General features: G+C 40.0%; 1 protein-coding gene across 1 annotated transcript; it reads left to right on the forward strand.

The window, feature by feature from the left end:
• The first annotated feature begins 564 nt into the window (after positions 1-564).
• On the forward strand, positions 565-2,292 carry LOC130015110 (uncharacterized). Its single transcript, XM_056104659.1, has 2 exons — positions 565-2,042; positions 2,112-2,292. Exons 1-2 carry the CDS (start codon positions 565-567, stop codon positions 2,290-2,292), a joined length of 1,659 nt encoding a protein of 552 aa, XP_055960634.1.
• The last annotated feature ends 16,269 nt before the right edge of the window (positions 2,293-18,561 follow it).

Below are 18,561 nucleotides of genomic sequence, written 5' to 3' on the forward strand. Positions count from 1 at the left end.
GAGTTAACAGAAAAGGAGGAACAAAACAAGAAGCAGAAAGAGGTCGCAGGCGTAGTAAACGTGATAGAAGGAGGAGAGCCCTACAGCAATAATCAGAAAAAGAAAAGAAACAGAAGAGGGTCGGCCACGGTGTTCGCAATTGAAAGAGACGTAATCCCAGAGATATCGTTCAGGCCAGACGATGGACATCATGTGAAGGGACCACACAATGACGCGTTGGTGATAGAAGCCATAATCAGAAATCACCTAGTAAAACGGATACTGGTAGATGAAGGCAGTTCTGTGAACTTCTTAACCTTGGAGGCATTCAAAGAGATGAAAGGCTCAACAACAGACCTGCGGAAGTCCTCAGTCCCACTAGTAGGCCTGGGAGGAGCACCAATACGTCCAGAAGGGACAGTAAGTTTATATGTAGAATTGGGAAATAGAAATGAAGGGCCAGTCAAAAAGATGCATGCTCAATTTAATGTAGTAGACCTTCCACTGGCCTACAACAGCATACTGGGCAGACCTTTCTTGTAGCAGACGGGAGCAGTGACTAGCATCAGGCTGCTGACCCTGAAAATGCCAACGTCATCTGGGATAGTAGTGGTCAGAGGAGACCAGGAGATGGCCAAGGAATGCTGCTTGGTAACAACAAAGGAAGATGAGAGTTTGACTATTGAGGCGTTCCCAGGAGACGCAGTAGAAGAGGAGGAGTCACAAGGAGCAGAACCAGTAGGCGTCATGAAAGAGCTTCACCTAACTGAGACCAAGATGGTCAAAGTAGGCACAGAGGTACCGGAAAAGGTAGCACAGGAAATAACAGAGATACTGAAAAAGAACGTGGAGTCTTTCGCCACTGAACCAACGGAGATCGTGGGAATCAATCCCAAAGTAGCGTCGCACAAGCTGAACGTGATCCCAGGCAGCGTACCCAAAGTCCAAAAGAAGAGGAGGTTCACTGAGGAGAGGCAGAAGATAATCGCAGACGAAGTAAACATTTTGGAGGCAGCAGATTTTATCCACGAAGTTTTCTACCCTGAATGGGTGGCAAACATCGTCCTAGTAAAGAAGGCAAACGGGAAGTACAGGATGTGTGTCGATTTCACAGACTTGAACAAGGCCTGCCCAAAGGACAGCTATCCGCTCCCCAACATAGACCAGTTAGTGGACTCAACAGCTTGCTATCTCCTATATAGCTTCGTAGACGCAGCGCAAGGGTATCATCAAATACCGATGGAGGAGAAGGATCAAGAGAAAACATCATTCGTCACAGACCGAGGGACATACTGTTACAAAGTCATGCCGTTTGGATTAAAGAACGCAGGAGCCACCTATCAACGTCTGGTCAACTTTATGTTCCAAGACCAGCTGGGGAGGAATGTAGAAGCCTACGTGGATGACATAATTGTGAAAAGCCAGCTATACGCATCACTCCAAATGAAGGAGGAGCGGTTAACACCAACAGTAGAAGAGCAGCAGGTGTTACCAGTCGCAGTCCTAGATCCATGGATGCAACCCATAGTGGCATATTTAGCAGACGGAGTCCTACCTGAAGGACGTACCGAAGCGGCTAAGCTAGTTCGAATTTCCTCCGTCTATTCAATAATAGAAGGAGCACTGTACCGGACCTCAGTAACACACCCATGGTTTAAATGCATATCACTAGAAGAAGGAAGCTACGTCCTTCGGGAAATCCATGAAGGAGAATGCGGAGCTCATGAGGGCGCAGTAACTCTATACAGAAAAGCAATGTTACAGGGATTTTATTGGCCCACGATGAAAAAAGACGCTGAAGAAATGGTCAAGAAGTGCGATAAATGCCAGAAATTTGGGTCGCTCATCAGAACCCCAGCCGCTCACCAGTCAACTATTGGAAGCCCTTGGCCCTTCATGATCTGGGGAGTAGACATACTGGGACCCTTTGCCCCAGCGAGAGGACAAGTAAAGTTTATAGTAGTCGCGGTCGACCATTTCACCAAGTGGATAGAGGTACAACCCATGAGCACCATAACAAGTAAGAAAATCCAGAAGTGGTTATCAAACGAAGTCATGAGCAGGTATTTGGTATTTTTCATTTTTTCCTTTAAAACAAAAGCAAAACAAAACCACACATTAACATGTCACAGGTTCGGCACTCCACATGCCCTAGTCACAGACAACGGGAAGCAATTTGACTGCGCCAGCTTCAGAGATTTCTGCACTGAGCTAGGAATTCTTTTAAAATTCTCCTCAGTAGCACACCCGCAAACCAACGGACTAACAGAAGTCACCAACCGCACCATCCTTTCTGGAATAAAGAGAGGCTAGGAGACTTAAAAGGGAGATGGGTTGATGAGCTTTATCACGTGGTCTGGGCCTATCGAACTACCCCCAGAAAGCAACAGGGGAAACCCCATTTCGCCTCACGTATGGCACCGAAGCTGTTCTCCCAGTAGAACTTGGAATGCCAACCTTACGAGTTCAGGTCTTAGACGAAGATCGCAACGAGGAGTCCCTAAGGCTATGCCTGGACCTCCTCGAAGAAAGAAGACAGCAGGTAGCAATCCGAGCTGAGGCATATCGCAGACAGATGACCAAGTATCACAACGCCCGAGTCAAAGAAAGAAAATTCGAAGAAGGAGACTTAGTCCTGAAAAAGGCAGAAATTGGAAGAGGAGCCGCCGGAGTTGGAAAGTTAGAGGCCAACTGGGACGGTCCATATCGCGTAGTAGCAGTAGTCGGTAAGGGCGCATACAAAATAGCTCACCTAGATGGGACTCCATTACTTCGGACTTGGAATGTTGAAAATCTGAAGCTATACCTTCAGTAAAAGATGTAACCACCATTCATTAATAAAGTTACTTCTTTTCTTCTTACTTTATTTAAATTTATTCATTTATGTCAGCCATATGAGTATAACCAGTAGTATGAAGAAGACACAGGACGCAGCTACACATGTCTATATAAAAAAAGAAAGAAAGAGAGGAACGCAATCAAAGTATATGACACAACAAGACGACTCTGCAACCAGCCGCCAACACTTGAAATACGAAAATACAAATTGTTCAGTTAACCAAAAGAAGGGAGTCTACTATAAAGACTCCCCAACTACGTACAAAAGCTACCTAACAAGTAGCAAGAAAAGAAACGAAACGGCCAAACACACGGCCTATACATCTTCCTCTGGCAGGGTCGCTCCCTTCTTTGGACCAACCGCATCTCCTACGGGAAGCAAAATGTCAATTGGGTCCACGTCACCCAGCCCTTGGTCTGAGGCACTAGCTTCAGCTTCGGGGGTCAACTCAGTAGATGGCACAGCCACCTCAGTCCCAGCAAGAATTTCAGAAGAGGGCGTCGCTTCCTTCTTCTCAGCACCTTTGACATTCTCCTCGGATCCGATCGCATCAATAGCCCCATCATTAACTGCATCCGACGGAAGAATAGGAGAAACACTCGGCCCGGCTTTCTTCGCAGCCACCTTGGCCGCAACACGCTGACCCAGCGCGCGAAGATCAATGGACAGAAACTTACTTATATCATACTCCGGGTAATCTGCACGCACAATTTTAATGACGGTAGAGCAGAAATCAGTCAAACACCCACTTACGTACACATTAGCATCCTGTTTGCTACTTCTCTGCTCCTGCAACAACTTGTCATAGGAGAGCCTCAATTCCATCAGAGCATTCTCACGATCAGAGACCTTTTTCTCCATAATTTTCAGGCGATCAGCAGCCGTCTGACTCAGGTTGGATAACCTGACCTTCTCCGCAGCCGCAGTAGCCCGAAGGAAAGCCATTTCCTTTTCATGCTTGTGACTCAAGGAAACCATCTCATCTCGGTGACGACGCATCAAAGCATTCCCTTGCAAAAGCTGACAGAACACGGTACAAATAAACAACTAAACAAAAACAGAGGAAAAGAAGAAAGAAAAGACAATGAGGAGGGAATTATTTCAAACCTGAAGTAAAGCGATGTCAACCCGGTCGCAGGCATCCCTTTCCGAGAGATCGGTCCAAGACTCCATATCCTGAGGGAATTGAACAAACTGCGAGAAAAGAGACGCAATACCAGGAGAGGTCACAGTCACATTGTCCACGTTTCGCTCCAACCACTCCCTGGGACTGGGGCAAGCATCCAGGTTCGTTTTCAGTCGCTTGGCAGAGCCCTGTTTGGCTTTGTCACGGCCATCACGGTTCTTTTTCGCAGAAGGGGCAGCCAAGGTAGCATCCATGGATTTCTCCAACTTCACCACAGGCTTAGGAGGGAGAGAAGTAGACGCTGGAACAACACCAGTAATCACAGGGGCATCTTCATCAAAGGACAATTTCAACGAATCCAGATAGTTCTCACCCATATCTGCAGTTGCCAAAAAACAAACGAATCAAAAGATGAATCAACATCAAGTAAAAGAAAACGAGACAAATTAAAGCATACCATGAGAGGCAGTCAGATCTACATAAGATCCAGTAGGAGAATTATGGCAAGATTGAGATAGAGTACCCTCACTCTCTAGAGGACCCTCAGTCACAGCACGAAGGGGCAACTCAAGATGAGGAAACTCTCGCAGAAGGTATTTATCTACTAAATCACAACAATCGTACATACAACTTTTGGCATCATCAATAAGAGAATCTACTACCTTCAACTCAGTAGCAGAAAGGGGAGAGAAAGCCAACGAGGCTGCATCATCAACCCACTCAGTAGGAAAATCAACAAAAGCTTCATCATGACTGACAACAAAGAATGACCGCTGCCAACGTTTAGTGATCTTAGGGAGACCTTCAACTACCCTCTTACCCCTATGAGCAACTAAACGAACGTAAAACTCATTGTTGCGACGAGACACGAAGAACAGTTGGCTAAGGAGACCTAGAGAAGGGACTAAGCCCCGTTCGTGAGACAACTCAACGAAGCAACAAAGAGTCCTAATGGCGTTAGGGTGGATTTGAACCAGAGGAACTTGATAGTCTACAATAAAGGCTTTGATCAGAGGATCCAAAGGAAAACGCAAGCCACAACGCAACTGCTCTTTATAAACAATAACCTTGCCGTCACCGACGAAGGTGTTAGCAGCAACTCGAGAACCGCAGACAGAAAGAGAATAGCTAAGAGGAATACCATACTCTTCACGAAATTCAGCCAAAATCTCTTTATCAACATTGGAGGTAAAAGTATCAAGAGAATTCCTATACTCTACAGCCGTACCAGATGAGGGAAGAGAGACAGAAGACCTAGTCCGAGGCATTGAATCAATTACACTACTAATAAAGCAGATAAAAGAGATTTACCTGATAAAAGGAGGAAGAAAACACCCAAAGATTGAAGGAAATGAAGCCGAAGCAAGAGCAGATCAGAGGAGGAAGAAGGAGCAGTTAAAAGAAAAAAAGGAAATTTGAAAAAAGCATTTAAAGAAGCAACTAGAGAACCGTTAAGCGGTTACCTGCGTGAAACGTGGCGACAGGCGGAAGTCCAGGGGATTTCAAATGATTACAATTTTGAAATTTTAAAAATTAAACCAGCTCCATAAGAGCCCAAGTAAAAACAACGGGCTGGGCCTAGGTAACTTTTTCTAAAGCAAGTACGCCGAAAACCAAGCCCGACAAAGTAACGGCCCCAACAAGCAGTCGCACAAACAAGCATAAATACTTGACAAAACTGTTTTTCGGGAGGGACTAATGATGGATAAAGGACCAGAACAAGGGACAAGACTCACTACAACGGCCCTGAATATGGACCCAGAGACTGATCTATTCAGGTCCCTGACCCAATACGCAGCTATAACAGCTGAAGATATCAAGATAACACCGAAATCCCTTAAGATCAGGGATAGAGGCGAATCTCAAAGAGATAACTGAGACTAATAGAGAAACAATCCTATTAGGATACAAAGACTATGCAATATATATATAGACGAAGCCTAAGCCAGGTAACTCTCATATTCACTTCTCATCATTACTTTCACTGAGACCTCACCAGAGACTGACTTAGGCATCGGAGGGTGTTCGAGCCAACACCGGCTCGAATCCTTCTAACCTGTTGATCTTAGCAGGTGGGAGCCCAGCGACAATAGTGACAGAGACGATCATCAAAACCATCAAGAATGTAGGCATGGCTATATATAAGGATCTCACTGTACCAGTTACACCCACTGATGCACATCGTACCCCCTGAAGGAGAATTTGAAAAAGCCTTGAATGTGCCAAAAGTTACCGGCAGGAAATTTCTAAGATAAAAAAAAACCATTATCCGATGTATTTGAAGGATTAAGGATGGTTGGACTAATAGAGCCAATAACAGCGAAGACGGTACTTGATCCAAGTAGGCCAAACTATGTTGCTGATGCATATTGCAAGCTACACTAGATTAGAGGACATAATACATATCATTGCATCACTCTCCAGCACAAGATTCAAGACCTGATTGATAGTGGGGTCATCTCAGAGCATTGAAGAGACCAAAAGCAATGGCACCGCCCGTGTTTGGGGCATTCTTGGAGATCTGTTCTCCTTGACTATCTTTACCGTTCTCCAGTTTTATTTTTCAATACTTGAACAATTATGAAAAAACTGCTTTATTTGATCCAGAGTCAATGATGAATTCTATTCTGCTCATTTATGTGATGTCTTGCCTAATGGACATGTTATTTTCAATAGCCATATATGCATGCATTGTTGAGATCGAATTATGTCATTAGCTCATTCAATAACCGGTTCAAAGAAGTGAATAACTTCTAGAGATAATCCAGTCGCAAGTGACTTTACTCCTGAATCATGAGAAAAATCGGATTGTTATCTTAAAGGGATAGCGGCTTGCAGGGTAGTACCCACGAGAGATCTCTCACAGGTCTCTTGGCATAAAAAGATTTGGCCACAAACCGGAAGGCTTATGCGACTCAAAGGCGTCTATCAGTAGAGGCACACGTTAGAACGGATGTCTAGCCCGGATAGGAATCACCACCAACAAAGAAGTCCACCACCAAGCAACAGCCCACCTATCTACGAGAGCGGGACGATCTAAAGAGTGGAAGAAGGAGTGCGCTACAAGACCTCCTCTAGACGCCTATAAGCCGCATAAGACGCTCATAAAAAATTGTCAAATCCAGAAAATCCACAAGGACTAATTGACGACAAGGGTACGGCCCCTTGAAACTGAAAGTATCTCAATTGCACCGGTTATTCAATGAGTTAGCAATATAGATCTCTTATCAAGCATGCATGCCATGATTATTGGCCAGCGCATGTACCTAGAAAGGACAGACAAACAACCATAAATTCTAAAGCACAATATTTGAGAAAATGGAAATAATGAAATGATAATAATAATCAAATACACTTCCCAGTAGCGCCATGCAATTGTTGAAATGCGCATATACTGTCAAAAATGGATACGAGTCTTACAGGGCTAAAACAAATAACCAAAGAAATTGAATGGAGTAGCTGGACTCTTTATTGGGACATCCGATCTCCCATATGAAAAACAAAATGCTACAATGAGCGAGCAGACCAGAGTCCAGAATGTAAGGCTAAAGGAAATTATAGCCAAACTTCGCAAGATACAAAGCTAAAAAATTCCCAGCGCAGAATCTGGAGGCATCAAGAACACAATGAGACTTCACGAGACGACGAGTTTTTGACATTTGGGACAATCAAAACAGAACAATATGGGTTTCAGTCATCCAGAGCAACCAAATTGAACGTCGTAGAGTTCAAAAGCAGGAAATGCTTCAGCTATCCGGAACAGCCGAGCGGAACATCGGAAATTGTAAAACGTTCGAACAATATGGTTTTCCAATATGTTTTTCTAGAAGCACTATCAATAGTCATATGCGCATAAACTATCATGGAAATTACAGATCGATATGTCCAATGCTGGACTACAGAGTCTAGAATGAGCAAGACAAGAACAAGACTCTTCATTGAACCATCCAGTCCCCCACCAGAAAACTAAATGCTTCAATGAGGGGGCAATACTGAGTCTACAATAGATAAGCTCGGCAAAAATGAAAAATGGGGTCAATTTTCACAAATTTGAATGTCCCGAGCAGGCCCAAAAGCCTCTACAAGCAGGATACACCTCAAGAACCACAGGCTATAAGCCTCTACAACCCGGAATAGGCACTATGCAACTACTATCCTGAGACGGAAATCTGGATAGCAGGGGGCATCGAAACCCTCATAATAGGTTTCAGGCCTCATACTTAACTTAGGGTTTATGCCTCTGCCGTCCTACGAAGGACATCCGAATAGCAGGAGGTATCATGGCCCTCAGAGCAGACTCTAAAGTTTCTATACTACCAGAAAGACACAGACATGCAACATGCCTCTACTACCCGGAGAAAGGAAATCCAGATAACAGTGGACGTTAGAGTCCTCTCAATAGGCTTCATGCAGACATGCCACCGCTATCCTAAGACAGAATCCCAGAATCTCAAGGGGACATCAAAACCCTCATCCCAGATGACATGGGGAATCACAATCTTCATCCCAAAATTAAGGGGTATCAAAGTCCTCACAACAAGCGCCAAGCTTTTCGCTATGGAACAGACAATGTGGCCCTATTATCAGAAGTAGCCAGAAACAAGACAAGCTTCTGGCCCCCTTACTCCAGAAGAATGCAGAAAAGGCGTCGGGCCTTCCTTTAAGAGACAAGACAGGTTTCTAACCACTTACCTCAGAAATCCCCGGACCAGAAAACTGAACGCTCCGATGAGGGGGAAATACAGAGTACAACACAAGCAGAAGAGCTCATTCCACCATAAGAGTGGAAAATAGGGCCAATTTTTTGCAAAATTGGGCTCTAGAAACACAAGAAACGACAGCCACCGGACAAGTGCTTTTCAAAACTCAATGCCAGAGCCATAAGAATCAACAGGCGCCTGGCCCACATCCTCAAGAAATACCCAGAATATGCACCACGTCTACAAAATCGGGTGAAAGAATCCGGCCAACAGGGACCATCACAACCCTCACAATAGGCGACAAGCCTCTACCTCTAAGAGAATTACAGAATAGGCGACATGCCTCCGCTACCGAGAGACGGAAATCTAATAGCAGGGGGCATTAAAGTCCTCCAATAGAGAAGTAGAAGACTTCTCCAACCAAACGATGGAAGTAGCAATGTAATACCCCAAATATTTTAGATAATTAAATTTTTCCACGTGTCGTGAATTCCGATAAGTTGAATTAAGAAGAATATAATTTAATTATATTGGGAAAAAAGAATAATATAATTATTGAGCGGATTAGCGAGAATTAAGGAAATAACTTTGAAAATTAATATAAAATAAATTTTAAATCCCGAGATAAGAATTATTTCGCCAAGGTCCGCGAAATATATTATAGTATTTGTGATAAAAGTTTCGGGTCAATCAGAGACCTTTTAAAATTTGGACGCGAATGCGTTTAGGACTAAATTGTAAATTTTGAAAATTTAAGGGCTAAAGTGTAAATTAGCCAATTAAGCCAGAGAATAACGATTAAAAGATTATTGATGGAAAATCATCAATTTTAGAGTCGTATTATTTATTTGGGTATAAAATAATACGTATGTAATTGAGTTAAAATATATAATTAATCGTTAAGTTAAAATAGAAAGTTTAATAGAGAATTGGTTTAAGTTAAAGAGTTCAAGGAGTAAAAGTGATATTTGGCCAAAATATATATGAAACCTTCATGACGAAGGAGTTACAGAAACCAAATATCATCTTCATTTCCTTTTCATTTCTCATCGACGATAACGAACGGTTCGTCGCTCGATTCCGTTTCTCGTCCGTTTCCGACGTTCTATAACTCGAAACAATCGTATTTCAGTGCGTAATCACGGTAAGCTTGTCGTTTTATTGTTTAAACGGCTGTATTTTAAGTTATATCGATTCAAAGTTTTAAGCCATAATACGATTATATCGTTTTAATCGATATTAGAATTGGATTATAGCGTTTTGAATATAGATTAAGCGTTTTGGATGCGTTAGGATCGTTTTTATGTCGAAAGCACGTCGAAAACGGAGCCGGGGTGAAAACCCGCGGCTGTGCGCCGCACGGTCCAACTGTGCGAACGCACAACAGACTGTGCGATCGCACAGTACTGTGCGAACGCACAGTACTGTGCGAACGCACAGTACTGTGCGAACGCACAGGAGGACTGTGCGAACGCACAATCTTGAGAGACTGTGCGAACGCACACTCAGGGACTGTGCAAACGCACAGTCAGGGACTGTGCAAACGCACAGTCCTGTGTGCGAACACACAGTCCACTGTGCGGACGCACAGTGAGACGTGCTCTCGCACAGTGTTTGGCCAATCGATATTTTTGAAGAATTTGGACGTTTTCGCGTAAAATTATCGGTTGATTAGTTTATCGACTAATTGTCGATTAGTTCGAATTATTTAACCTAACGAGGTTAAACGCGAATGGATTTTGAAATGATATACGATCCGTAAACAAGTTTGATATCGTTTATCGGAATATACGTGAGAAGCACGACGATTAATAAAAGTAGTGTGTCGTGTCGCGAGTCTAGAGTCAATCTTAGAATAGGATTCTGACGTGAGTCAATGATTTTAAAATAGTTTTAGATCCGTCGAGGCAAGGAGCCGCTGGACCAGGAACTCGGGAAGCTAGACGTTTCTGAGCACCAGAGTATTTTTGGAATAAGCGGTCACTGTGAGTTTATACGATTTGCTTTTAAAGTATTTATTTAAGCAATTATTTTATATTGCTTTATGTTTGATTTGCATGATTGCAACGCGAATTCTTTTTATAAATTGCATAATAGTTTGATTTGAAACCAGTAGCGATCCGATGGAACGTGCTACCTATTGGGAGACAATAGGACTGCGTGATCGCCAGTTTTGATTTGACATCAGCTGGGAGCTGGTGATGATTATGAAATATGAGACTAAAGATTTAGTCTGATACGAGTGAGTATTCCTCTACGGTGTAGTTGGAATCTCCGTATCTAGTGGGCTGGGCCCACAGTGGGTTGGACCCACCAGTGAGTTGGACTCACAATTTGATATTAACGATTGGGTGGCTCGATTGATTATTAGTATGTTTGAGAATTAGGGTTTCAATCGGATCCTATACTTGGCTACACGAGGTTTGAACGTTATTGCATTGTTTTATGATTTATAAAATACTTAGTAGTAAATGTATGAACTCACTCAGTATATTCCCATATATTGACCCCTCACAGTCATTCTTTCAGGTGAAAACATTTTGAAGAACAAACTTCCTTTCCTTGTTTCGGAAGTCTACAATAGTGAAAGAGTATGTCAGGGACGTTTTCTTTATAGAGCTGCAGTAGTTGGTAGATGTCTTTTTTTAAATGTAAGATTTAAATTCAAACGGTATTTAAATGGGCAACTCTGATTTGATATAAAAGTATATATCTTATTTAATTATAAAGATCGTATTTTAACCGTTTGATTTCCTTAACCAATTGCCATGAATGGAATAGGTTATGATATTGATTAGAGACAGGGCAGTGTTGGACATGAAATGTCGCTCGATAAGACCCTAGTCTATAAGAATGATTTGCGATAGTTTTCAGAAAGCAATAAAGATACTTTAATAACATTAATGATAATGTTTAAAAGAATTTTCTGAAAACGTTTTATATAGAATAATATATTTAATTCGCGAAAAATTTATTGTGGTTTTAGGCTTGCTACGGGTTCCGGAGCTACCACTCCCGTTCCCTAGCGCCGGTCTCGGCTCAATAAATTTGGTCGTGACAATTTGTGGTATCAGAGCAGTTGGTCCAGTTACCATTGCTAATATGTGATTTTAAACGGTTGGTTCAGGATACCACTGTTTTGTGTGTGAGTCTACCTAGGAACTACTGCAGCAACATAGGATTCGAGTCATGTCTTGAATCAGTTTTCAGTTGTTGAGAACATTCAACTATAAGTAGCAGCCTATATACCTATGCAGGGTATATGTGATGTTTGATTAGGAACATATGAGATGTTGTTGTGTTTAAAACGCGACGCTAATAAGGGAACATTTAAGATGTTCCTGTGTTCGAGAGGCGCTATTAGAGTAGTACGCAATGGTCAGATCAATTGACCAGTATTCAAAGAAGTTGATTTTGTTCGAATGCATAACGAGGCGAAGATTCTAGAAGAATCATTTGTTCGAGAAAATAGTTAGATTTTCTCCGAACTATATGTGTTTTATTTTATATGTGTTTACAAGGTGCTATCTATTATATGAAAACGTGTTTTTCTATAACTGTTATATCGGCTACTTGCGTTATGGCCACATGTGTTTCAGCATGTCTGGGCCTAGTCGAGCTCAATCACATGTTGCGCCTGATCAACATGGTTGCCGATTGGTCAGTTATGCCTGACTTGTCTGTACCATTAAAGGCTGCAAATTTTGCTTTATTTGATGAGATGGATACGGATGATGGTGCTATCGAATTAGAGATCTGGAGAGATCAATGGGAGACATAGATGTTACTGATGACAGTTATGATTCAGTGTCTGAATCTACTGTTATATCAGCCTATATAGGGTTTAGGCTGGGAGAGCATTTAGAAAAGATAAACCATCTAAGGATAGTTCAACAAAGGATGAGTCATTCCCCAGGCAAAGGTGGGAGAATGTGTATCCTATTGAGGAGCAAGAGGAACAAAGTGAGAATGTTAACGAGGAAGGTAAAGGAAAACTTAAACCCCAATGTGGACGAGGAAAAGGTCTGATGATTTGAGAGGCATTACCGTCTCAACAATCATCCTCAGGTATCATTTAGACACGTGTCTTGTGTTTAAGTAAGTACATTTATGTGTTTTAGTACGAAATACTAAAACTAGAAAACATAAAGTACAGAGATAAAGCATATCCTTAAACAAAACACACATACAAATGAATAATAACTGTTAATGAACAGCTTGAAGAGCAATAATAACATAAAATATAAATGTTAAATAAAGAACAATAAAGCATAATGTGAGGATTAGGAAACCTTGAAATGGCACAGAGAAGTAGTTTGAAAGGAACTCGTTAAAGTTTTGTTTTACAGTTGAACGTATAATTGTGCTCTGATGCATTAAAGGTGCATGTTGCGAAAATCACTATAGAAAAAGCATACCTGAATTTTATATATATCATATATATACATAAAATGATTTTGATTAGGGCATGCATCATATATATATTGATATCAATATATTAAAGGAAAGAGTATTGAGATAGCAACTCCTTGGGGATGAGAGATGTCATCACCCTGAAGCACAATTGTATGAAAAAGATTTTGAACTGTGAATTTGAGAATTCATAATTTGTTTTAAAAGTGAAATTTAAAGAAAGGCTTGCAAGCAAAACAAATTGATTTGAAATTGTTGAGCGTTAGTGTACGCGAGACAAAACTGTATTTGTTCAAACGAAAACTCTGTGATAGTGACAAGGTAGATGGGAAAAAGGGTTAAAGAATAACAGTTTTTATTATAACAATAAATAATAAAGACCTAAATTCTGATGTTTCATCCCGAGACATTAGAGATTAATGAAAGTACAGAAAGAGTAGAGTGAGTGAGAATTTATATTCTTACTCAGGTGTAGACTAGTATAAGTCTAGTGATGAACTTTTATGGTAAATAAAACTTCGAGGGTAGACAATAGAAGATTGTCACGAATAAGATAAGAGCGTAGGATCTAATTAAACACGACTTAGTTTGTTTGACTTCAAGTAGCTATAAGTGAACAAAGTCATACACACGTGTTTAATTAATTGGATTGGAGATTAATCTTACAGACAGAGCAGATGTCAGTAATGGACATATCTCTTAAATCCATACGAGTGGTTAGATAAACCATAATTCATAAGTCTGAGAGGAGTAAAGCTCAGCACTTAAACTATAAACAACAACGGAACATCTAAAGGAAAGATGATGAAGGAAATATGAGTATTCTCAGAACCAAGTAGGTACACTACTAGTTCTGATATGAGTAAAGGGGACTAATGAATATGTTAACGACTGATGGAGTTGTCAAGTCGTGTTAACAGATATTCATTAATGAAAATGATATAAATCAAATAATGATTAAATAATATACTTAAAAAGTATATTAAACCCTGAACCAATATATGATAAACATGTTATCAAGGTGTAACGGAGATGGAAATAGTGAATTGGACGAGTGAGTTTCAGATGTTGTATGGAAACTAGTAGGGTGTAGTAAAACCCAAATAACATACGATCAAACCGTTAGATTGGTTTGATATTGGGATATGATAGTCCCAAGACGGTTATCTAAGTATTAACCGTTGCGATCGTCGAACGGAGAGTTACACGATACTCGATGATGAAGATATAGTTGCAGAACTTGCGTGACTTTTTGGCAGTAAGCCAAAAGTGCAAGTGACAACGATAAGAAGTATAAACTTTAATTAACTTGAGATTATCAACATAAGCTCCATATATGAATATAAATGAATTTGAAAACTGTGTTGAGACAGTAGTTTCAAAAGATGGAAATTCCAAGAACCGAGCCTTATGACTGCGAGGTCTAGGCTGGCTGGTAACAGAATATACATGTAGTGTGCATGTATTTTGAATGTCGGGCCAGAAATGTGTAAAGTATGGCCGACTAAAAGTGGAAAATGTTTAATGAACATTTTGTTTTCAAAATGAAATATTTTGAAACGAAGCTAAAGTTGATAATCAGTTAATTAAATACGATAGTAACAGCTAAAGTAAAGTTATGATAATTGTTAGCTGTGAACAAGGAAGTAGATGCGTGTGGAAAAGAGGTTAAGAAGTCTACTTAACCTTGAAAATACCGAAAACTAGTAACAGGAGTATAGTTTTGCGGTGACGATGAAGTAAGTTGGACGGTGTTGTATGGTGAGATAATTAAGTTATAACCTACACCTACACCTAGATAACCACATCATAAGAGTGAGAGGAACCCAGTAATTCAATCTGTAACAGGAAGTTACTATAGATTGATAAAGAGTTAGAAGACACTCTATATAAGATATAGAATTCATAAGGAAGTGTAAAGGATATTAAGAATGAGTAGTCTATTAGTAAACGAAAAGTTCATATAGATGAAGAGGGTAAGGTTAAAGATTAAAATAATTAACCAACATTACCCTAAAGTGATTAAAAGATACGAACAATTTATAATAAGATTAAAAATCTTAGTTATAAAAGGTACAATAAAATGTACAATCAATAATAAAAAATGAACTAGAAAGCTCAAGGAGTAAGATAAAAGTTTACAAGTATGGCTCGTGGCCAACTTTAAGGACGATTTCGGAAACCGAAAAGAGGTCGAATTAAGTTCGACTCTTCACTGAAGTTGTAGATTGGATGTCAAAATATAAGAATATGAGATAATATTTGGAAAAAGACTGGTTTAAATGTTTGGTTCATTGGCTTCAAACAGCCATGATGGCAGTTTTGCAGTCTTTCAAAATTAGCTCGAAGAGGCAACTTTAAGGTCGATTTCTGATATCTTCGAGAAGGAATCTAAACTCGAAGTCTAAACAGAAGTTGTATAACGCATTGCCGACTATAAGAATATCAAATTTATTTGGTAAACGGATGCTTCAGGATAAGCGGTCTGGGTAGCCGGAGTAGGCTCGAAAAGAAGTAACATAAGGAAGAAACCCAAGGTAATAGAGTACCAAGATTTCGGATAACAGAAGTCAAGGTTATAGGTTTGAAACCTATAAGTGAAAATACAGTAAAATGAGATGTAAAGTGATTGAGAGTTATAAGATGCAGTTAGAGGAAAACTGTAAGATGCTAATATAAGCCTTTATATACTAGTAAAGGAAAGTATACGGTCAAAAAGGACGACAATTTGTAGTATCCATAAGAAATTAAGTGCCAGAACCTGCAAGCAAAGTAATAAGAGAATAAACGACAAGATTTTAGCAATTCCAGTAAAAGAATGACCGCGGTACGCCAAAGGATAAGTGATAGTCGTATCCAAACAACATCAAGTAGATAGAAAAGGAAGTAAGTGCACAGTGCAGTGGTGGCAACAATATTTGGACACAACTCTATTATCGAAAGATTCATTAGAATGGCCAGCTAAGGACAAGTTTATTCTGAGAAAGATGTATCTAATCCTTCTCGAATGATTCAACCACAAGTGGTAAAGGTGACTTGGAAATGTCAGCTTATAGGAATATACACGTGAATAACAGAAGGAGATATGAGGTAGAAATACTCGTACTAGTTTATCTTAGATACGTGACAAAAGTTTTAAATTCGAGGACGAATTTATTTTAAGGGGGGGTGAATGTAATACCCCAAATATTTTAGATAATTAAATTTTTCCACGTGTCGTGAATTCCGATAAGTTGAATTAAGAAGAATATAATTTAATTATATTGGGAAAAAAGAATAATATAATTATTGAGCGGATTAGCGAGAATTAAGGAAACAACTTTGAAAATTAATATAAAATAAATTTTAAATCCCGAGATAAGAATTATTTCGCCAAGGTCCGCGAAATATATTATAGTATTTGTGATAAAAGTTTCGGGTCAATCAGAGACCTTTTAAAATTTGGACGCGGATGCGTTTAGGACTAAATTGTAATTTTTGAAAATTTAAGGGCTAAAGTGTAAATTAGCCAATTAAGCCAGAGAATAACGATTAAAAGATTATTGATGGAAAATCATCAATTTTAGAGTCGTATTATTTATTTGGATATAAAATAATACGTACGTAATTGAGTTAAAATATATAATTAATCGTTAAGTTAAAATAGAAAGTTTAATAGAGAATTGGTTTAAGTTAAAGAGTTCAGGGACTAAAAGTGATATTTGGCCAAAATATATATGAAACCTTCATGACGAAGGAGTTACAGAAACCAAATATCATCTTCATTTCCTTTTCATTTCTCATCGACGATAACGAACGGTTCGTCGCTCGATTCCGTTTCTCGTCCGTTTCCGACGTTCTATAACTCGAAACGATCGTATTTCAGTGCGTAATCACGGTAAGCTTGTCGTTTTATTGTTTAAACGGCTATATTTTAAGTTATATCGATTCAAAGTTTTAAGCCATGAAACGATTATATCGTTTTAATCGATATTAGAATTGGATTATAGCGTTTTGAATATAGATTAAGCGTTTTGGATGCGTTAGGATCGTTTTTATGTCGAAAGCACGTCAAAAACGGAGCCGGGGTGAAAACCCGCGGCTGTGCGCCGCACGGTCCAACTGTGCGAACGCACAGCAGACTGTGCGATCGCACAGTCAGGGACTGTGCGAACGCACAGTCCTGTGTGCGAACGCACAGTCCTGTGTGCGAACACACAGTCCACTGTGCAGACGCACAGTGAGACGTGCGCTCGCACAGTGTTTGGCCAATCGATATTTTTGAAGAATTTGGACGTTTTCGCGTAAAATTATCGGTTGATTAGTTTATCGACTAATTGTCGATTAGTTCGAATTATTTAACCTAACGAGGTTAAACGCGAATGGATTTTGAAATGATATACGATCCGTAAACAAGTTTGATATCGTTTATCGGAATATACGTGAGAAGCACGACGATTAATAAAAGTAGTGTGTCGTGTTGCGAGTCTAGAGTCAATCTTAGAATAGGATTCTGACGTGAGTCAATGATTTTAAAATAGTTTTAGATCCGGCGAGGCAAGGAGCCGCTGGACCAGGAACTCGGGAAGCTAGACGTTTCTGAGCACCAGAGTATTTTTGGAATAAGCGGTCACTGTGAGTTTATACGATTTGCTTTTAAAGTATTTATTTAAGCAATTATTTTATATTGCTTTATGTTTAATTTGCATGATTGCAACGCGAATTCTTTTTATAAATTGCATAATAGTTTGATTTGAAACCAGTAGCGATCCGATGGAACGTGCTACCTATTGGGAGACAATAGGACTGCGTGATCACCAGTTTTGATTTGACATCAGCTGGGAGCTGGTGATGATTATGAAATATGAGACTAAAGATTTAGTCTGATACGAGTGAGTATTCCTCTACGGTGTAGTTGGAATCTCCGTATCTAGTGGGCTGGGCCCACAGTGGGTTGGACCCACCAGTGAGTTGGACTCACAATTTGATATTAACGATTGGGTGGCTCGATTGATTATTAGTATGTTTGAGAATTAGGGTTTCAATCGGATCCTATACTTGGCTACACGAGGTTTGAACGTTATTGCATTGTTTTATGATTTATAAAATACTTAGTAGTAAATTTATGAACTCACTCAGTATATTCCCATATACTGACCCCTCACAGTCATTCTTTCAGGTGAAAACATTTTGAAGAACGGACTTCCTTTCCTTGTTTCGGAAGTCTACAATAGTGAAAGAGTATGTCAGGGACGTTTTCTTCGTAGAGCTGCAGTAGTCGGTAGATGTCTTTTTTTAAATGTAAGATTTAAATTCAAACGGTATATTTAAATGGGCAACTCTGATTTGATATAAAAGTATATATCTTATTTAATTATAAAGATCGTATTTTAACCGTTTGATTTCCTTAACCAATTGCCATGAATGGAATTGGTTATGATATTGATTAGAGACAGGGCAGTGTTGGACATGAAATGTCGCTCGATAAGACCCTAGTCTATAAGAATGATTTGCGATAGTTTTCA

This window comes from Mercurialis annua, linkage group LG2 (genome assembly GCF_937616625.2).
Source record: "Mercurialis annua linkage group LG2, ddMerAnnu1.2, whole genome shotgun sequence".
In the NCBI taxonomy this organism is placed as follows: Eukaryota; Viridiplantae; Streptophyta; class Magnoliopsida; order Malpighiales; family Euphorbiaceae; genus Mercurialis; species Mercurialis annua.

What these genes read in the sequence shown, in the direction of transcription:
- LOC130015110 (XM_056104659.1), top strand. Translation starts at nt 565, where the DNA reads ATGCCAACGTCATCTGGGATAGTAGTGGTCAGAGGAGACCAGGAGATG. An exon ending in TCAAACGAAGTCATGAGCAG is followed by an intron (nt 2,043 to 2,111) that starts GTATTTGGTATT and finishes AACATGTCACAG; the next exon opens with GTTCGGCACTCCACATGCCC.